This window comes from Thalassophryne amazonica, chromosome 19 (genome assembly GCF_902500255.1).
Source record: "Thalassophryne amazonica chromosome 19, fThaAma1.1, whole genome shotgun sequence".
NCBI lineage: Eukaryota > Metazoa > Chordata > Actinopteri > Batrachoidiformes > Batrachoididae > Thalassophryne > Thalassophryne amazonica.
The window spans coordinates 18357454-18380325 of NC_047121.1; the positions used below are offsets into that span (position 1 = coordinate 18357454).

General features: G+C 43.5%; 1 protein-coding gene across 1 annotated transcript in view; it reads left to right on the forward strand.

The window, feature by feature from the left end:
* The window catches only part of LOC117500844 (neuroblast differentiation-associated protein AHNAK), a 96971-nt gene that overhangs the window by 56116 nt on the left and 17983 nt on the right, over positions 1-22872 (forward strand). Inside the window, 2 exon segments of the mRNA XM_034159634.1 lie at positions 829-942; positions 1061-1214. Coding sequence (XP_034015525.1) covers positions 829-942; positions 1061-1214 — 268 coding nt within the window.

The window sequence follows — 22872 nt, forward strand, 5'->3', positions numbered from 1 at the left end:
CATATGTTTGTGTCCTACAAAAATGTGAGCAGGTGAGCCTTAAAATACTCATAGGCAGTGAAATTGGTACACAATCAACCAGAATCATTGAATCTGACCCCCGACTGGAGGAGAAATTAATAGACCACTTGATATTCTTAAGCATTTTCAGGTAGTGTATGTATTAGCATCAACTGGGAGCATGCAGAAAATACCCAAGAAGCTGATAAGTGAACAGTTGATAGGTAATAAGCCAAATTACATCACCATCACTACACTATCAGGATAATTTGGCAAGTACCAATACCAGCATCATTGCTTCGCTACTTATCAGTCCCAGTCTTCAATGTATACTCAGGATGCATTTCGTATTATGTCATACGCATATCCCTACACATTTTCACACACATGGATATTTTGCATATAACATTCAGATACATGTGTTAGAGTTTGAACAACAGTAACTGTAAGAGGAATTTTCACTTTTTTTTTAACGGATGGAAAATCTGCCACCTTGTTTGCAGTGATGTAATCACTCCTACCAGCTGATGAATATATGGGATATATGAATTTTTGTGCATTACATTTTGTACATTTTACTACAACATTTTAATGAGAATAACCTGTCTGGATTCACTGTTTGCCTTAAGATGGATTTGGGTTTGTTTTGTTTTTTCTTGTATAATTACCCCGACTCAGTTACTCCTGTGGGCATAAACGCATCCACAGGGACTAACCCACACTGATTTTAAATACATGTTCAGCCTTTTCTGTTTAAATAAGGCTGACACTTTTATTAAAGCTGAATATACATGTCAGGTTCTTATTGTCATTATTATTATTTTTTAGGGTGAAGCAGAGTATGACCCACATTATAAAAGTGGGAGTGGAAAGAAAATCAGAAAACCTGGTCTTGGATTCAGGTTTGACAAGCGTGCAACTCCAAAGATGAGCAAACTAAAGGTGAGACATTCCCATATTGTTCTTTTTATATTGTTTCCACAAATCAGATTGATATGCAAAAGGGAACAGCACAGCTGATGGTAAAATAATGATTCTGCTTATTTTAAAATGTTGGCAGGAGGTTCACAGCCCTGAGTCAGGAGTGATTGTGAAAACAGCCAAAGATGGATGTGCAGAGGGTCTTGTTTATGGTGGTGGGGGAAAAGATGGGCTTTTCATTAAGGAAGTGGTACCAGAGTCACCTGCATCTAAAAGTCTGGAACTGAAAGAAGGTAAGGTACAACTGAAGACATACGTTTAGAGACACCTTGGCTAAAACCTTTCTAACTGTTTCCGACTTCACACATTTTAAGTTACTGTTGATGTTGTATGGCTGGGGGGCCTGGCTGCCTTTTTGTTTCTGTCTTTTGTTTTTCCTTCCAGGTGGCTTGCATTTGGGACTGAGTGGCTGTGTTGCTGAGGTTATCAGGACCTCACCCTGATCACCTGCGGCTCGTCAGGACTCACAGCTGTGGTGCATCTATATGGATTGGAACATGGTGGCATTTAAGACTGGAGTGTACAGTGTGTATTTGCCAGAGACTCGACCTTGTGACCAGACGGGTGAGATCGTCGTCCCGGGAGCCATCTCATCATCAGTGGATGCAGAGAACGTCCAGGGTTTGATGCACGGTCTGTGAAAGAGGAGGGGGTGAGGTCTCACGCTCGTCAGCACACTTCCTGAGGTACGTTAGATTTTGTGACTAACGTTTATACAGTCAGTAAATGTGGTGTCCCTCACACCTTATTATATTGAGCTGTACGCTAGTCATGTATCGGCTTCCACTGCAGTGGAGTTTTGTGAACTGGATGTTCCATGCCTGCAGGTTGGGAAGCTGATTAGTAATTAAGCCAGGAAGTGTTTGCTGTTTATGTACACCTTTGAGTGGTCTCTCTGTGTGTAGAGTGTGGACTCACATAATGGTTCCTTCTTTCAGAGACTCGGTTTGTTGCGGCCACCTGGGGGGTGTCGGCGGGGTCCTTGGGTCCGAACGGCTTCTGGCTCCGGACCGTTAGCGCTGCTGGGAGTGCACCGTATCACCACCATGCCAGACCGCACACTCTTTTGTTGTTTTGTATCACATCACTGTTATGTATTAAATTCAGTTAGCCTTTGTACCGTGCTCTGCTTATTTCATACTGGGTCCTTCAAACGCTGGTCGGTTCTCCGAGCTGCGTCCGACACATAACAGTAGTCTCTGGCCAAACATCACGGACCCAGCGGTAGCAGAGACGGTAACGCGCCGGGAAGGCGGCAGCAGACGTTCAGTAGTTATCCGGATCAGTTGCGGGTGCTCTCCGCCCGGATGGTGCGTGTTTGAGACCCATTGCTGAATACTGATTTGTGCTCTCTTGCAGCTGTGTTCCTGTGTTTGTGCCTTATCCGTGGGTCGTGGTGGAGTGTGACTGGCGACGGCTTCGCGTCACGCTCCGACCGGATAAGAGGTTTAAACGGGAGCTGCAAGAGTGTGTCTGTAATGGGTGCACGCGCACGGCGGAGCTCTGTGGCACGGGTCGCTGAGCTTCCTGTGTTACAGTTGTAGCCCCGTTTCCCCGGATAAAGATAACTACTGCGTCTGTTGTATCAGCTCCGGCGTTATTTAGTTGAGCACATTTTGGTTGTGTGTTGCACACAGCTGCGCACGGAGATGCAGCTCATTTGTTTTCTGTCACCAAAGGTTTTTTTTTTTTCATTTTTAGCACTTTGGCTCCCTCTTTTGGTGACTTAGTCACATTACCGTTAAGCTCTTAAGTTAGAACAGGTGTGTTCGATTTGTTTGAGCTTAACGGTATACGTCACTGATTTGTTTTGTGTTAGTTCATTTCGTGTGGGTGTTTTTTGAGTTGGTTTTTGTGTGGGATTTATTTATTTTTTTCCACTGTTTGTGTCTGGGGTTGTGACCCTGCAGCCTGTCTATGGAAAAAAAAAAAAAAAAAAAAAAAAAAAAAAGGACCCAAACAACTGTATGTTGGTCTGTTAGTCTTTCTTTTTATTTCTTTTTGTTGCACCTCCCCAGGGTTTGATGGGACGGTCCCCTGGGGGGTGATGGGGTGGTACTTGGGTTTTTTTTTTCTCTTTTTGTTTTTGTTATGCCCTCTCTTCTCCTCTGACTCCAGCCGGGTGAGCCGTAGTGTCGGCGTTGCTGGAGTGGTGCAGTTTGGTTATACTGGGCGTTTCCCGGGTAACCTCTGCACCTGGGAGGGGGGGGGGGGTGTTTTTTGATTCCCTGTTCCACCTCCGGCTTCAGCACGCCTTTGGCCGTCTGCCATCGGCGTGGCTGAGGTTTGGGGCAGTGGGATATACCTGCAGCTAGTGGCTGGTGTAGAAGTCGGAGGAGTGGCACCGTTTTGTGCCGTTTGCCATGACCGCTGTTCCACTCCTCCCGGTTGGCTTCTGGGGTATAGTCACGGTTGGTGACACTGGACGTGCTTCCAGTTTCCACTGCGCCAAGGGGGTGGGGTTGGGGTTGTTTTGTTTGTATGTTTTTTTTTTTCTCTCTTCTTGTTTTTCCCCCCAGTTTCCGCCCTCAGGGTTTGACTGTGGTGTCCTCTGGGGGGGAAAGGGCTGTGGGTCCATCTAGCCATAGACGGCCGGGGCTGGGTCCGTTGGTCATGAGGGGAGGCGTCTCCTGGGGTTGACGAGTGGTCCTCTGGGAGGTGCTGGGAGTCCCCGTGGGTGATGTTGGATCCCAGAGGGACCTCGGCTGTGGTTATTACTCCTGGAGCTGGCGGGAAGTCCTCTGGGGGTGTTGGTCCCTACATGTCGTTTTGGGGGGGGGGGGGGGGTGTTTTAGCACTTTTATTTGTAAGCTTAAGTTTGGGGTTTTTCTTTTCTCCTCTTCCCGGGGTTTGATGGGACGGTCCCCTGGGGAGGGGGGGTGTTTTGGTTGTTTGTGTTTGTCTTTTTTGTTTTATGACTAAAGACCGAACATGGTTGGATAAAGGCTGACTGCACAGGTTTAAGAACTCCTGGCCACACCTGTGCTAAGTGACTGACTGAAACAAAGGCAAGGATGCAGCCAGAGGAGAGGACATCAACCATTCTGTTGGAAGACGAATGCAGATGCGGTTTCCAGCCATGGTCCCTGGAGGGGGGTGTTTCTCCTGGGCCAGGTTTGTGTGGTCGCCGGGAGGCTTCCCGTGAGGGTGGGGTACTGTTGTATGGCTGGGGGGCCTGGCTGCCTTTTTGTTTCTGTCTTTTGTTTTTCCTTCCAGGTGGTTTGCATTTGGGACTGAGTGGCTGTGTTGCTGAGGTTATCAGGACCTCACCCTGATCACCTGCGGCTCGTCAGGACTCACAGCTGTGGTGCATCTATATGGATTGGAACATGGTGGCATTTAAGACTGGAGTGTACAGTGTGTATTTGCCAGAGACTCGACCTTGTGACCAGACGGGTGAGATCGTCGTCTCGGGAGCCATCTCATCATCAGTGGATGCAGAGAACGTCCAGGGTTTGATGCACGGTCTGTGAAAGAGGAGGGGGTGCGGTCTCACGCTCGTCAGCACACTTCCTGAGGTACGTTAGATTTTGTGACTAACGTTTATACAGTCAGTAAATGTGGTGTCCCTCACACCTTATTATATTGAGCTGTACGTTAGTCATGTATCGGCTTCCACTGCAGTGGAGTTTTGTGAACTGGATGTTCCATGCCTGCAGGTTGGGAAGCTGATTAGTAATTAAGCCAGGAAGTGTTTGCTGTTTATGTACACCTTTGAGTGGTCTCTCTGTGTGTAGAGTGTGGACTCACATAATGGTTCCTTCTTTCACAGACTCGGTTTGTTGCGGCCACCTGGGGGGTGTCGGCGGGGTCCTTGGGTCCGAACGGCTTCTGGCTCCGGACCGTTAGCGCTGCTGGGAGCGCACCGTATCACCACCACGCCAGACCGCACACTCTTTTGTTGTTTTGTATCACATCACTGTTATGTATTAAATTCAGTTAGCCTTTGTACCGTGCTCTGCTTATTTCATACTGGGTCCTTCAAACGCTGGTCGGTTCTCCGAGCTGCGTCCGACACATAACAGTTGAGTCAAAAAGAATGTCTGCTTTGGTTTCTGTACGTTTGTATTCAAAACAATGAATAGCAGTTTATTTTACTACATAAGCCTTTCAAGGGTTCAAGAGTTTATATATAATGTCAGGATGTCATACATTGCTAGTATTTTGTTGTATTGTTTTTTTATGTTGTGTAATCTGAATCAATCCTTCCAAAAGTTTTCAAAATATTTTGCTGGAATTGTGGCTGTAATTTTACAAGACGTTTCAAAAATAGACTGACATTATAATGCTTGGATTTCAGGAAAAACTACATTTTGTCAGTTTAGTGAAATTTGGATGGTCCTCTAGCTTTAAGAAAGGACTGATCACCATGGCCAAATACTCATCTGGTCAGAGAACATTCCTTCAAAAACTTGGCATTGGTTCTGATGATCAACAAGGAATCTCTTCCTCGCCTTTTTTATGTTGACGCTGGAGTAATGGCAACTTCTTTGGTTGACAAGCCTTTTAGGTCATGTTGATAGACTGGTTTGTTATTGGTGGATGATGACACATTTCTACTTGATGCCTTCAATGCTTTCATAAGTTTTTTTAAAGGGGTTTTCACCTTAATGGTGTTTAAACACGATGTGTTCTGAAATATAAGCTTTGTCACGTTCTGACGATGCCACAACCTCTTGCGCCATGCTATGGTATGGGATGATGGAACGGTATGAGCTGAGAGCACCCATGGTGTCTCATGACATTTTTTAAATAGTCAAAAACTGACATGTCAAGTCATATTGTGACAATGTATTGGTGCACTTGGGTCATTTGGTGAGAGCAACTTGCTGAAGCATGAGCAGTCATGGTGATACAATGCCCAGAAGCCACCAAGACCAAAGATCAAGTGATGGACATTCTTCCTCTTCAGGTACAATCTGTAGCATCACTCATTCACGCACTCATCTTCCATCGCTTACTCCAATTAAGGGTCACGGTGGGCTGGAGCCTATTCCAGGCGTCATTGGGCGTGAGGCGGGGTACACCCTGGACAGGACACCAGTCTGTCGCAGAGCCCCTGTGGCATCATGTTGTTCAAAACCATTGTCCATGATATGCTGAAAATACAGCTGTGGTCAGAGGTTTACATATACACATCATGGGCATGAATGTCATGGTAATTTTGGGCTTTTAATGATAAGGGATGTCATTCATTCATTTTCAGCCACTTATCCTGTTCTGAGTCACGGTGGCAGCAGAGCAACCAGCTCATCCTACACCTCCCTATCCTCAGCCAAGTCCTGTAACTCTTCCCAGGGGATCCCAAGGTGTTCCCAAGCCAGCTGGAAAATATAATCTCTCCAGCATGTCCTGGATCTTCCCCGGGGCCTCCTCCTAGTTGGATGTGCCTGGAACACCTCCTTAAGGAGACGACCAGGGAGCATCCTCACCAGATACCCGAACAACCTAATCTGGCTCCTGTCCATGCAAAGAAGTACCAGCTCTACTCCGTGTCCCTCCCAGATCATTGAGCTTCTTACCCTGTCCAGCACCTAGATACCTGATAGATAGAGGAATCTCATTTCTCCTGCTTTTAGCCGTGATATTTTTCGCCTTATTAAGATATCCCATAATCCCTTGCAAGGCAGAGAGGCACTGCAATCAAAACAACATGGAGAATCTACATGCAAATGAACATCATACTACCAAAATGTAAATTTTTATGCCTTTCATAACATTTATAAGAGACTGCATGACTGAGACCCCCGAACACTTGCTAAAGCAAATATCCCAAATATTCCGTGTCTGCTACCTTCAACCTGCGTGGAATTTCAAAACGCAAACCAAATTTCAGACATCTTATGTATATTACTCAGGAACAAACAGGACAAACAATGTTGTAAGGGACAATAAGCAGGGCATGAAGGAGCAAACTCCACTTTCCCCTAGAATGACATCAACAGGATGCGATCATGGCTCAAGGCAATTCCCATTGTAATTATGGGTGAAATCACTTGAGATTCTCCCATGTATACATAATACAAACACAATAACAATGTCTAAAAACCCAGATAATATATTCACAAGAGTTTTAAGCACAATATAGAAAGAGTTTTACCTTGCGATGTTAATGTCGTTGTCCGTGTGCAGAGGATAAATTGCAGCGTTATCAGCGTGCCTCAATGCAGTTCTCAATGTTGTTGACATCTCATTGTGAAAACCACCTCTCTGAAATTTCGTGGGATTTGAAAACTCAATAGGGCGAATTCTTTCGTTCATTACCCAAAGCTCATGACCATAGGTGAGGATGAGAGCATATATTGACTGGTAAATTGAAAGCATCGCCTTCTGACTCAGCTCCTTCTTTACCACGACGGACCGGTACAACGTAAAATTTCAGACATCGCCCCAATCCACCTACTGATCTCCAACTCCAATTTATCCTTACTCGTGAACAAGACCCCAAGATACTTAAATTCCTCCTCTTGGGGTATTAAGTCTCCCCTGCCATTTTCTGACAGAGCACTATGGTCTCAGATTTGCAGACTCTGATTCTCATCCCAGCAGCTTCACACTCTGCCTCAAACCTGCTCAGTGCACATTGGCCACTGCCTGATGAAGCCAACAAAACCACACCATTTGCAAAAAGCAGAAATACAACTCTGAGGTCACCAAATTGGACACTCTCCAGTCTCTGACTTGTGCCTTGAAATCCTGTCCATGGACATCACAAACAGGATTGGTGACAAGGCGCATCTCTGTCGGAGGTCAACTCCCATCGAAAACAGGTCTGATGTATTGCAAAATGTGGACATAGCTCCTACTCTGTTCATATAGAGACTGGATCGCACATTGCAGCGACTCCGGTACACCATACTTCCACAGCGCTCCCCACAGGATACCTTGAGGGACCTGGTCGTGCACTTTTTCCAAGTCCACAAAACACATATAGACTGGTTTGTTATACTCCCAAGATCCCTCCAATATCAAATCAAATAAAATCAATTTTATTTATATAGTGCCAAATCACAACAAACAGTTGCCCCAAGGCGCTTCATATTGTAAGGCAAAGCCATACAATAATTACGGAAAAACCCCAACGGTCAAAACGACCCCCTGTGAGCAAGCACTTGGCGACAGTGGGAAGGAAAAACTCCCTTTTAACAGGAAGAAACCTCCAGCAGAACCAGGCTCAGGGAGGGGCAGTCTTCTGCTGGGACTGGTTGGGGCTGAGGGAGAGAACCAGGAAAAAGACATGCTGTGGAGGGGAGCAGAGATCAATCACTAATGATTAAATGCACAGTGGTGCATACAGAGCAAAAAGAGAAAGAAACACTCAGTGCATCATGGGAACCCCCCAGCAGTCTATTCTATAGCAGCATAACTAAGGGATGGTTCAGGGTCATGTGATCCAGCCCTAACTATAAGCTTTAGCAAAAAGGAAAGTTTTAAGCCTAATCTTAAAAGTAGAGAGGGTGTTTGTCTCCCTGATCCGAATTGGGAGCTGGTTCCAGAGGAGAGGAGCCTGAAAGCTGAAGGCTCTGCCTCCCATTCTACTCTTACAAACCCTAGGAACTACAAGTAAGCCTGCAGTCTGAGAGCGAAGTGCTCTATTGGGGTGATATGGTACTATGAGGTCCCTAAGATAAGATGGGACCTGATTATTCAAAACCTTATAAGTAAGAAGAAGAATTTTAAATTCTATTCTAGAATTAACAGGAAGCCAATGAAGAGAGGCCAATATCCTTGCAAGGGTAAAGAGCTGGGCTACCATTCCATGAAAAGGATGGAATTCACATTTCTCCTCCTAAATCTGAGGTTCAACTAATGTTCTAAGTCTCCTCTCTCGTGCCCTCGCATAGACTTTCCCAGGGAGGCTGAGAAGTGTGATTCCTGTATAATTGGAACACTCTCTCTGGTCTGCTGTTTTAAAGATGGGGACCACCACTCCAGTTTGCCAATCCAGAGGTATTGTCCCTGACTTCCATGCAACATTGCAAAGCATGTCAGCCATGACAGCCCAACAACATTCCAAGACTTCAGCAACTCAGGACGAATCTTGTCCTCCCCCAGCAACTTGCCACCAAGGAGTTTTTTGAGGAGTGATTCAGTAACAAAGAAATCTGAGGAAAAGTATACCCTGAGGCCAGGAGTGTTAAGCCGGGCGGGGGCTCGGCATTAGGGGTGGCTGGACCCGTGAAGCAGACTCCCAGACTAGGCTTGGGTGTGAGAGAAATCATGATCTTTATTCCAGGCTTTGGTACGGTATACATGTGATCAGTCAGCGAACCAGCGGTACAAACAGGGTCTGGCAGATATGCAGTCATGGACGAGCAGGGTTCAGTGGCGTGAGCAAACACAAACATCCGTGAAGAGGCAAGAGGCATAGTCGAGGAGTACAGAGCAGAAATTGGAACACAGTAATGCAAAAATCAGGACTTTGAACGGGCGCTGGAAAGTGTACAAAGACAACTATCTGGCAGGGAACTGTGAGACTGTGAGGGTTTAAATGCTGGTTGACTAATCAGGGTGTGAAACGAGGAACAGGTGGTGTTAACGAGGTACACGTGTGGAGCAATCTAGAAAGGGGGGGGTGGCTAGTGGACAAAGATTAAACCAGTGCAAGACAGGAAGAAAGGGAGTGATGTAAGGAACAAAGATACTAGGGCAGGTGCAGGGAGTGTGAGTGAATCAAAACACAAAGCAGACAGAACAAGGTGAGAGACAAAGACATGAGGCAGGTGCAATGATGTGAAGTGAGAACATAATCAGATGGGTGTGAGGAAATACATGGAACTATGAACTGAGCTAAACAGAATATAATACTACTATGAACAGGAACTTAGGATCAGGCATGGACATGAGAACTAACCAAAATAAATGAGAAATAAATACTGAAACAAAACTACACTAGAACTGACTAGGAAACAAGTGGTTAAACAAACAACAGGTAAACAGTGACTACATGATAACAGAAAACAAAATCTGACATGACTGCATAACTGATAACACAAAGGAGAAAATATACCAGTGACAAACTAATGATCAATAATGCAAACACAAACTGGCTGGAGAAAACTAGAAAGATGGCTAAAGTATACAGAGCAAAACCAATGAGAACAGCAGAAATAAACAGATGATAACTAAAGGATAAGCAATGAAAACTGGCAGAACAAACTAGACTAGAACTGAACAATGGCTGAAGTAAAACAAGAGACAAAGAAACAAAGTGGCAAAGTAAAATAGAACCTAGGATAAACACATGAAGAAAATAAACAACTAATAAAACAAGTGTGAGCAGAAGGTGGACAAAAGAAAGGGGAAAAAATAGAACCAACACCCTGATCAGGGCCGAGCATGACAAGGGGATGCTGAAGAGAAAAAAATTCAGGAGTCTTTGATGAGAGTTGAGAAAATTTTGTGAAATACATCAGTCTGCGTATTTATTAGCAAAGCTGTACATGCTGTGACAATCCAGTAAATAATATTCATCTGTCCCCAACAGTAGGCCTATTATGTGCACAGCTTTAAAAGTATCCACGCTGTATTTGAGTTTCTACAATATTCAATTTCACTAATAGAAAAACACAGAGTTTGACAAATTATTATACAAAGTTTGACTTAGCAATTAAAAGGATAAGCCATATTTCTACAGCAATGTTCAATATTTGAACATTAATAAAGATGCCTATTCACAATAACTTAATGAGCGTTTGTTTGTGGTCCTGAAAGAGAACAAGGTGTCTAGTGTTTTACAGAATATTTTAAAATACTTAATTGCTGGATTAAATTGCAACATGAACCAGTGAAAAAAAAAAAAGTGACAAAAGCAGCAAAACTGATCTGAAGTTTATAACTTTTTTTTTTTGACAAGATATGAGGATATCCACATTGTCTGGTGAGAAGGTCACAAGAATAATTTTATTTATAACTCTGCCCTTTCTGGATAAATACATCCATCCTACACAGGTATCAGAATTCATTCAGCTCAGTGGTCCTTATGATCTGCTCATCAGGACCACTGAGTTCTCGTTATTTTCTGGAGTTGTGGACTTTCCAGCCATCTTGGCTGTGCATCTTGCCTGCTTGGTTCACTGGGCTCACAGCTGCACAGCGATGAGACAACATGCAGTGTGCATCCAGAAAGTATTCACAGCACTTTTCCACATTTTGTTATGTTACAGCTTTATTCCAAAACTCCAGCTTGAGAGTCTGACGTTCCTTACTAGCAGTGGTGGACACAGCTAACCAAAAAGTTAGCTTTGATAACCATTAATGCGATAACTGAAAAGTTACCTTTTATGATGCTAAACTGATAAACTGATAAAAAATGTATCTTTATTACAGATAACCGATAACTTTTAGTATTGATTCAAACGCAGCCACATCAGATTACACTATTGGCTTCTGATAAATCAGTTTCACTTTCACTTTTCACTGCTGGGTCAATTCAAGGATCACAAACACATAAGAACACATGAAAAATTAATGAATAAAAAAATAAAACCCCAAACACAGTCATCATCATTCAAAAGCAGTAAAACACAGTATTAGAAGTCACAGTTTATCTTGGTATTAGATACACAAACTAAAAAGCTGCTGCTTTTTTCATGTTTTGAACCCTGCGGCTTAAACAACTGAAATACGTCCATTAATGCATTGATTGGCAGAGTAATAGACTTGTTAGTAAATATAAATTCTTACCTGTTAGTTTCAGTGGGATTCATCTGAAGAAATAAAGCATCCATTTGTTTTTATCAAAACCATGCCTAAACGTTGAAGAAAAGTCCCTCTGTACCCACAGCTGCACGTGAGAGCTCCTCTCCCCCACCGAGTCATGGCAAATAAATTATCCCCTCAGCCACAAAGAAATAAAATAAAATAATTTAAAAAATTAAAAAATTAGTCCGTTTTGTTTGGGTCGAGTGGATGGTAACAGTGTAACGTCCAAAGTGAACCTGAACTACACTACCCACAATTCTCCCTGCGTCGACCGGCCATTCACGTCTTGCACTTAATGACGACTTGCACAGACTGGCTGCCTGTCAGCAAGTGACAGGCAGCCAGTCACAAATACACAACAGACGGACTAAAATGTTTGATTTTAGGGTTTACAAATGTTTTTGACTACTAAATTTATTGGAAGATAATTGGTCTGATGATGGTTTTAAAACTTATCTGAAAAGCTAATCCACTAGCAAAAACATTAGCTTCGATAATTAACTGTGCCCACCACTGCTTAGTAGTGATGGGTTGATGAGGCTGTCCTTTGACAGTCTAGAGCAGTGGCCAATTGTTGAGGCCTGCATTGGCCATCATACTGAAAGAAGACTTCATTTGATGGCCATGAAAAGGGCTAACCTGGCAAGTGTTGGGTACCTCATTGTTTTTTTCACTGCATTCCACCACAGCTCAACTTTGGTGTCATCCATCATAGGAGGCAACATCATGTCACTTGCATATCTAAGATGAGAAACAACATGTAATTTTTCATTTTGCACACAGAAAGTAAACATTTTGTAGCACTCTATACCTGTCAACATTAAGCTGATAATTATACGGCACAATGACTTAATATGTGTCATGATTTGAGGAGACATGGCACCGAAGGTAGATGGATGAAAATTCAGTAAGGTATATCTTCTATTATACATTCCAAATCTAAGGTGAAATGTGTATACTAAGATACTCCTAAATATTAAAAAAAAGAGGAAGAAAGAAGAAAGGGACAGAGCCACCTAGGTGTCTGGTCTTGAGAACCAGGGATGTAGGTTTAAAAGGTTTTTTTTAATCCCATGGGAACTCTCCCTACTCACCCAAGTGGCTCAAGAATATGGAACAACATACATAAATGATTTACACAAACAGGGCAGTAAAAAAAAACCTATACAAGAAATATCATAACTACATAATATTATAGGAGTTCGTACCTGAAACCTAAATGTTCGTACAGAAAAAGATTGAAATATACTCTACCTAGTCTGTAGACATGTAAACACAAGTTATGGCTAGTAGGCGTTATCTGGTTATGTTATTATAGAAAAAAAACTATGATATAATTATGTATTAGGTTCCCATCTAAAGTTCACCCTGCTAGCTACGTTATGGACAGTTACTATAGAAAGACAAATTCCATACTCTACCTGCTTTCTAATGGAAACACCAAACTACGTCTATTGATATCTATTAAGAAACCGTTTTAAACTGAAGAATCATTAAAAATATACATCATGTAAAAGAGCTTAAAATCCCAAAAGTTGGCTAACTATAGCAGAAGAGCTAACGTAATTTAGTCTATAACTAGCCTAGCACACCTTGCTAACCAAAAAGCTAAATAACGCCGATAACTAGGGTATAAAGCACAATAGTGTTGCTACACCTACAATAATGATCGTAACAATCAATACATATAACAACAAATGTAAACAAGTGTCAAGTGTTTTTAAAGTTAACAAACAGAACCGGCTATGTTGTTAGCTATGACAGACAATACTGCATTTGGCTCGATAAGCTAACTTTAGCGGCTAAGTTTAGCTAATTGTACCCCACTTCTCCCTATTATTAAAAAATGATTAGTATATATTCACAACCATAAAGCGTACAAGATATAAGTTCAGCAGTGAAAGGATACAGAGGTAGAATAGCTCCCGGCTAAGAAGAGCTCAGGGCTAGCGGACGCAGTGACACGTAGGCCAGGGTAGTCTGTAACTGGCTCATTGGAGAGGGATCAATTCACGCTAACAGCGACTGTGGTAGGTGTGGTTACCATTTTTGGTGGAAAACTCATCACAAGAAAATCAACTGAAAACAATACCCAAAAAAATTGAAGACTGATCTGAATGCATTTGCAAACTAACATACACAAACTTTGGAGTAATCAAAAGGCTTTATCTTGTAACCTGACAGTGGGTTGGTACACAGCACAACAGTCAGAGAGGCGGAGGTAACAGGCAGATGTGGGGCAGTGGCACAGTCCAAAAAAAAAAACAAGCAGACCACCAGTGATAAAACCAGATATCTAAATAAAGATGAGAAATACCAAAAGCCTAACAAATAAGATAAAGAAACCCAATATGAAGGACAAAGACTCAACCCAGGAAACAAATGTAAGAACTGAAAGAGATCAACAAGAAAATTAACGGCTAAGACTAAACTAGAATGGAACTCACAATGTAGCAAAACTATAGCGAATAGATAAAAACAACCAGTGACTAAAGTAATAATGAACAGAAAATCAAAGTAACAGGTTCGACAGTCAAAGCAGGCTGGACGCAAATGCAGGATGCAGATACACAGCTCAGTGGAGTAAAAGCGTTTACTGAGTTAACAGGCTGGGATCGGTACACAGAGAGGCAGTCAAAACAGAGCAACAGTATCAGAAGCATTAGGCAAAAGCTGTGGTCGAGGTACACAGGCAGGTAGTCAAAAAACACAATGAGGCAATCAGAGCAAGGCAAAAAATACAAGAACTGAGCTGGAAAGAGGCACATCGACAAAGGCAAACTGTGAGGCTTATAAAGCACCCTGGTGATTAACTGCAAATCAAGAACAGGTGTGTGGAGAAGCTCCCAGAACTGGGGTGTGGCCAGACAGAGAGAAACACCCACCACCAAGAGCCAAGAGAGAGAGAGACAAGAAAAAGCAGGACAGAGAAAACCTAAGCAGAAAGACAGAGCAAGAGACAGACAGAACACAAAGGCAACCCAAACAAGACAGTAACATAAAACACAACCACCCAACAGTCTGAAACATCTCAGGAGCAGAAGGGTGAGAAGCATGAAACTCACAAAGGGCTGGAATGGACTGGTTTCAGATGGCTGACGTGGAAAGTGGATGAACCCTCAGGGACCGTGGAAGACGAAGATGGACAGAGACAGGATTAATGATTTTGATACAGGGAATGGGCCAACGAACATGGGAGCCATTTTCCGAGGCACACCCCGAAGTGGCAGGTGTCGTGTGAATAGCCAGACTCGTTGTCCCGGAATGTAGGAAGGCGCCACCGACCGTTTGCGATCCGCCGCCTCCTTGTATCTTTTGGAGGACCGTAATAGGGCCCTCCGGGCCTGCTCCCAGCTTTGGCCGGCACCACATGATGAGTCCCATGAGTCTGGAGGTGAACAGAGATGGTTGGTGACCAAAAACAACGTGGAAAGGAGAAAAACCAGAGGCAGAAGTAGGCAGGCAATTATGTGCTAGTTCAATCCATCGCAACTGAGTGGACCAGGAGGCGGGAAACTGGGAGGACAGAATACGCAGAGCCTTTCTCCAGTTCTTGATTAAGGCGTTCTGTCTGTCCATTAGCTTGAGGGTGGAAACCAGATGTTAGACGAGACGTGACCCCGAGAAGCCGGCAGAACCCCCTCCAGAACTGCGAAATAAACTGGGGACCCCAGTCTGAGACTATGTCCTGAGGCAGACCATGTAACTTAAAAACATTTAGCAATAGTGCCTCAGTAGTTTCCTTAGCAGATGGGGAGTTTTGGTAAAGGTACAAAATGGACTATTTTGGATAATCGATCCACCACCGTCATAATTACAGAGTTGTCCCCTAGAGGGCGGCAAACGAGTCCCAAATCCACCAAAATATGAGGCCGAGCAGGAATGGGTAAGGTAACAATGCACCCGCGGGGTGGATGCGTAGACGATTTATGCATAGCACAGGTGGAACAAGCATTTACATACTCCTTGATGCCAGACAACATTTTAGACGACCAAAATCTTTGAATTAAGGACATACAGGGTCTCTGGGTGCTTGGGTCACATGAAAAATGACTGTCATGTCCCCCATCGAATAACCTCCCCCCCAAGAGAGGCTGGAATAAATAACTTGCTTGTTGGGACAATCTGGGGGGAACAAGAGTATTACCTAATACCGACCTAACTTTAGATTCAATATTCCAGGTGAGAGCAGACACGAAACAAGGTTTGGGAAGAATCGTTTCAGGATTGGGAGTGGAGTTGGTGGACGCTCCTATGTGGGAAAGTGTGTCAGGCATGTCATTCTTGGACCCTGGACGGTATGATAAAACGAAATTGAACCTGCTGAAAAAGATAGCCCACCGAGCCTGACGCGCACTGAGTCGTTTGGCAGTGCAGAGATACACCAGGTTCTTATGGTCAGTATAGAACAAGAAAGGCAACTGTTCCCCCTCCAACCAGTGACACTACTCCTCCAAGGCCACTTTGACCGCCAGCAGTGAGTCAGTTTTTTTGGACAGAAAAGCACAGGGATGTAACTTGTTGTCACTGGACCTTGTTTGAGAAAGCACTGCCCCAATACCAATATCAGATGCATTGACTTCGACCACAAACTGCCGGGAGGGTCAGGAAGGAGCAGCATGGGGGCTGTTGTGGACTGATTCTTTAGGTTCTGGAATGTTTCATTGCACTCAGGAGTCCACACAAATGACCGACGTGAAGAGGTTACATTATGCAACGGAGCCACAACAGAGCTGAAATTGGGGATAAATTTGCAATTAAAGTTGTCGAAACCCAGGAACCTCTGAACGTCCTTGCAACATTCAGGAACTGCCCAATCACGGACCACGGCCACTTTGGCCGGGTCCATCTGAATCTGACCTTCGGAAATCACAAAGCCTAAGAATGACACTGTGGAATGGTGGAATTCACATTTTTCTGCTTTGACATAGAGATTATTTTGCAGCAGAGTCTGGAGAGCGGAACAACCTGTTGAGTGTGAGTCTCTAGATCAGGGGAGTAAATCAGTATGTCATCAAGATAAACAAAGACGCACTGTTAAGATACTCACGCAGCACTAACTAGTCATTAACAAGGTTCTGAAATACTGCGGGAGCGTTGGTGAGTCCAAATGGCATTACCAAATATTCATAGTGACCGGTGGGAGTATTAAAGGTGGTCTTCCATTCATCCCTGCGCAAATGTGAACCAGATGGTAGGCGTTCCGTAAATGCAGTTTTGTAAAGATCTTCACAAGTTTATGAACATTCCAGACAAGACATAGTGGTGACAGAAATTCAGTTACAAAAAATAAGTGTAAATATTGTTCTATTGTATTTAAAGTTGATTTGTCAAGAAAAATCACTACTCACTACTGTCTTGCTTCATCTCCCTCATTATCAATTTTTTTATCTGACATGTACACTAAAACACTAGCACTGGCACAGCACTTGAGGTTTGGTGCTCAGCTCCATTACTGGAAGTTCTAAAGTGCATCTGGATTTGCAAGGTTCTCTGCACAGCAAATGTTAAAATGTTCCTGATGTGGAAAAGTGAAGAAATGCATTTCTTAAAATATGAAGAAAACATGAAACAGCGCTGTGCTACTTTCTTTAAGGTCTGGTGCTACTAGATAGATTAGATAAATAGATGGGAAATTCATATATCCTATAGTTCATACACCTCAATTCCAATGAAGTTGGGACATTGGGTAAAATGTAAATAAAAGAGAATACGATTTGCAAATCGTCTTCAACCTATATTCAATTGAATACACCACAATAAAAGATATTTAATGTTCAAACTGATAAACTTTATTGTTTTTGTGCAAATATTTGCTCATTTTGAAAGGGATGCCTGCAACACATTTCAAAAAAAGCTGGGACAGTGATATGTTTACCACTGTGTTACATCACCTTTCCTTCTAACAACACCCAATAAGCCTTAGGGAACTGAGGACACTAACTGTTAAGCTTTGTAGGTGGAATTCTTCCCCATTCTTGCTTGATGTACGACTTCAGTTGTTCAACAGTCCGGGGTCTCCATTGTCGTATTTTGCGCTTCATAATGTCAACACATTTTCAAGGACAACAGGTCTGGACTCAGACAGGCCAGTCTAGTACCCGCACTCTTTTACTACGAAGCCACGCTGTTGTACGTGCAGAATGTGGTTTAACATTGTCTTGCTGAAATAGCAGGGACGTCCCTGAAAAAGACGTTGCTTGGATGGCAGCATGTGTGCTCCAAACCTGGATGTACACTTCAGCATTGATGGTGCCAACACAGATGTGTAAGATGCCATACCATGGGCACTAACCCACCCCCATACCATCATAGATGCTAGCTTTTGAACTTTGCACTGGTAACAATCTGGATGGTCTTTTTCTTCTTTTGTCCGAACGACACAACGTCCATGATTTCCAACATCTATGAAATGTGGACTCATCAGACCACAGTGCACTTTTCCACTTTGCGTCTGTCCATTTCAAATGAGCTCGGGCCCAGAGAAGGTGGCAGCGTTGATGTATGGCTTTCCTTTGCATGGAAGAGTTTTAACTTGCACTTGTAGATGTAGCAACGAACTGTATTAACTGACAATGGTTTTCTCAAGTGTTCCTGAGCCCACGCAGTAAGATCCTTTACACAATGATGTCGGTTTTTAATGCAGTGCCACCTCAGGGAACGAATGTCACGGTGTTGGCCTTGCCGCTTATGTGTGGAAAGTTCCCCAGATTCTCTGAATTTTCTGATTATATTATGGACTACAGTTGATGGGATCCCTAAATTCCTTGCACTTGAACGTTGAGAAACATTGTTCTTAAACTGTTGGACTATTTTTTTCACGCAGTTCTTCACAAAGTGGTGATCCTCGCCCCATCTTTGCTTGTGAATGGCTGAGACTTTTGGGGATGCTCCTTTTATACCCAGTCATGAGTGTCCTCAGTTCCCAAATGCTTATTGAGTGTTGTTAGAAGGAAAGGTGATGTAACACAGTGGTAAACATACCACTGTCCCAACTTTTTTGAAAAGTGTTGCAGGCAACCATTTCAAAATGACCAGGTTTGTGGGTGTCAGTCTCTGAAGAAAGCTCCTCACATCAGGGTGATGTCTATCACTCGTTCTTCAGGGTTTTTTTGCTCCTAATTTTGTAGTCATGACTCGCAAACTGAGGGTTTCCCTTTTTACTGTCGCGAATCCATGATGGTGATTGTCCGCATTGTTCACCAGACCCTTGAAAAGCCAGATAGTGTGCGTTTAATGTGAAAGGCCCCTTTGGCGGAGCTCTGATTTCATTGTGACAAATGAATGGATGACTTGCAGAGTGACATGACGACATGAATCAGAGGCACAAAAAAGTTGACAACGGTGAGCATTCATTTCAATTGGTTACTTCCCTGGCACTGACCCAACTTTTAAGCATGGTTCACAAATTTTCAATATGGCTGAGGTTGGGGCCATTCCATATATTTCATGTTACACTGCTTTATCCAAACCACACGCAGTTTTGATGTGTGTTTGGGATCATTGTCCTGTTGGAACACCCAACTGTGTTTCAACAGACTAGCTGTTGATGTGAGGCAACGTTGGGAGTATTCCACCTTCTTCATTATTCTATCCGCTTTGTGTAATGTCGCAGTACCACTGGTAGCAAAACAGCCCCAGAGCATGATGATACCACCACCATGCTTGACAGGTGACACAGTGTTCTAAAATTTGAATGCTTCAGCTATACCCCTCCAAACATACCTCTTGTCATTGTGGCCAAATAGCCCAATCTTTGCCTTTTCTGACCATGAAACCTTTCTCCAGAAGGCGTTTGGCTTGCCCATGTGGGCAGCTGCAAATTTCAGTCAAGCTTGAAGGTGTTGATTTTGGAGGAGGGGCTTCTTTCTTGGTCGGCACTCTCTCAAGTCATGGCAATGTAAAACTTGTTTCATTGTGGACAGTGATGCTGGTGTTCCAGCAGTTACCAGGCCTGAGCCTTGGTGGTTCCTGTGTTTTCATGAACATCCTTATCCATTTCCTCTTATCTAAGGGTGACAGTTTGGGTCTTCTTCCAGACCTTGGCAAAGTGGCGACACATCCAACTAATTTGTACTTGCGTACAGTTGTTTGAACTGATGATCTTGGAATCTGAAGTTGTTTAGAAATGGCTCCATGAGACCCCCCAAACTTGTGTAAATGCACAATTCTCCTTCTTACAGACATCAATGAGTATCTTAGACTTTCCCATTGTTCTGAGTATTGGTCAGTTCAATGACTTATGTCAAACACATCCTTTTTATACTCCTAAAGAGAAACTCATTTGCAGTCAATCATGATCATCATCATGATAAGGAGTTAACAGGCCTTGGCCTTGTCATGTTAAAAGAAATTGTAGAACCTTCAGTACCACTTGTTAAAAGATTTAAATAAATGTATGTATACTCAACAGAATATAAACGCAACACTTTTGGTTTTGCTCCCATTTTGAAACGACTTTGGAGACAGCTTATGGTAGAGACATGAACATTCAATACACGAGCACAGCTCTGGTTGACATTCCTGCTGTCAGCATGCCAATTGCACGCTCCCTCAAATCTTGCGACATCCTGTGGCATTGTGCTGTGTGATAAAACTGCACCTTTCAGAGTGGCCTTTTATTGTGGGCAGTCTAAGGCACACCTGTGCACTAATCATGGTGTCTAATCAGCATCTTGGTATGGCACACCTGTGAGGTGGGATGGATTATCTCAGCAAAGGAGAAGTGCTCACTATTACAGATTTAGACTGGTTTGTGAACAATATTTGAGAGAAATGGTGATATTGTGTATGTGGAAAAAAGTTTTAGATCTTTGAGTTCATCTCATACAAAATGGAGCAAAACCAAAAGTGTTGCATTATATTTTTTGTTGAGTGTATATATATGTATGCTGTACAATCATTCCAATACAGAAAAACTGAGAGCCTACACAGAAACAATACAGAAAAACAACAGTTCAAAGACATCATTAAAAGCCCAAAATTACCATGACATTCATTCCCATGATGAGTGTTGAAAATGTCTGACCAGAACTGTACGTAATGGACCCTTTGTTGAAAGGAGATTTTGGCATATATTTTCCCACTCTGTGCAAGACATGGCTGCATCATGATCATGTTGTGTCAATGTCTTTACACTGAATGGCATGGCAATAATGAAAGCATTTGCAACCTTTCATATTGACATGGTAACAGTATGTGGTGATTCTTTCTTATGTTTTTATCAGGTTGAAAAGAGGTCAGACACAGTTGACTGACGTGTAGTCACAAGTTATGGCATCACAGCAGTGTCATTCATGACAGCATGGTGGGCTGGGAATTTTTCCTAGCCAATGATCACATTCGTACTGGTCTGGTTTATAGATCTTGACCATTTCTGAAACTAGAAAACCTGATTCAGTGGTGATCCTCTGCTTCTGTTTTACCTTTCACACCAAAGTTCATTCAGGCTTAAGTATTAATTTGGTCTTCCCAATGAACACCTTCAACACTTTTTCTTTCTTTTTATTGGTATACATAAATACATAAAGCTACACAAAATATTGTGTACACATACAAATCTCTTCTTCCACTATATTTTATTCTTTATATTAGTAAATTATGATAAAGTCCCACAAACATGTTGTAAAGGCTAAATCATGGTTTAAGGCCTCTTCACACATAGCACGAATGAGGCCTAATCAGGCCAAATGGGCAAAATTTTTAAAGTCTGTAACGCAGTCAGGGGGGACAGACAGTCGGCCAGCTGACTGCCACACATATGTGGCACGAATACCCAGAATGTGTGTCAAAGCCGCCACGAATGATTCACACACATTTGGCATGCAGCAGCTCCAGCCTGCGCCCCCAGAACAGTGCAAAACAGGAAGAAATACAAACAAAATAAAAAAGAAAAGAGAGAACACAGCATAAAATCACAGAATGCTGGCAGAAAGGGGGGAAGCATGCCAGAACGAGCACTGTGGCCTGCTCGTCGGAAGACATACCGTGTCCCACATTACATGTCAGTACATGGATTGGATCCCCCCCCAGCCTCGCGCTTTGTCTCTGGAAATCAGCTGCTTATGGGGTATGGCACAACGTGCTGTGCTCTCTCCCTGCTAGATTTGAATGACATTCGATCCATGACATGATTACATGTCAACCAGGTTCCCTGGATGAACGCATAACTGTAGGGGATGTGACTGCATGTGATCATGTCAATACAAACATCACATCACCGACATGCACACTCACAGCCGTTATTACCGGAAAGCACCAGTCCGCGGTGCATCGCAGACAGTCAACACATGATCATGGGACAGTGGTTCACATACATCACTCCATACAGTGGATCAAAGACGTAATCCAGAGGACAGGTAAGCAGATTCTGTTATCAAAGCACTCTCGCCCTCTCTCCGTGCCATTACCTCGCTCTCTCCTCTCTGTTTTCATTTTACTCTATTTTTTAACCTCCTCTCTGTCTTTTCTCTTTGTTTCCGGTTTTAGACTTTTTTCCACTTGCTCTCCCTCAGCCTCCAGGATATCAGCTGTCCAGTGCCCCTCTGTCCGGACCAGCAAAGCGATCACATGAATGAGCTCACGGCTTTCCCCTGTGGGGACAATGAGCTGGCCACACTGTGGTACATGTGTGTGTCCTGGCTGTCAGTTAATGCTCCATGTGACAGATGGACCGTGTGGATGTTGCGATCGCGTGGTCCCATGGGATCCCACTGTCCGGTGGAATCCAATGCTGGGCCATCCCATTGGGTAGTGGTGGACGGCACTTTTGTGAGATGATGGTGGGAGATGATAGCAGGATGGGAGTGTGAGATGAGAGCACAGGCTACTGCGTGGTTGGTGTTAGCCCAGCACTGTGACACGCATGTTCCAAAGCTGAGTTTTTATTTTTATTTCTGTTGTGGCGGCCTGACCATGTATATGTATATGTCATGATAGGTGTATTACAGCTATCACATCCTGGTCAGCTGTGTTATGTGGTTGTGCACTGGGCCTGTGACATGCATCAACTCGCGGTGGGTCAGCAGCGTGCAGTGCACACCTGCACGTTACAGCTGTGATGATCATAATGTCTCATATACATTATGTCACCCATGGGAGGGGATGACAATATAGCTGTTAAATTAGGTCCATCATGGACATAATAGCCCGTCCAGATCTGTGCACTGCGCTGGACAGGGATTGCAT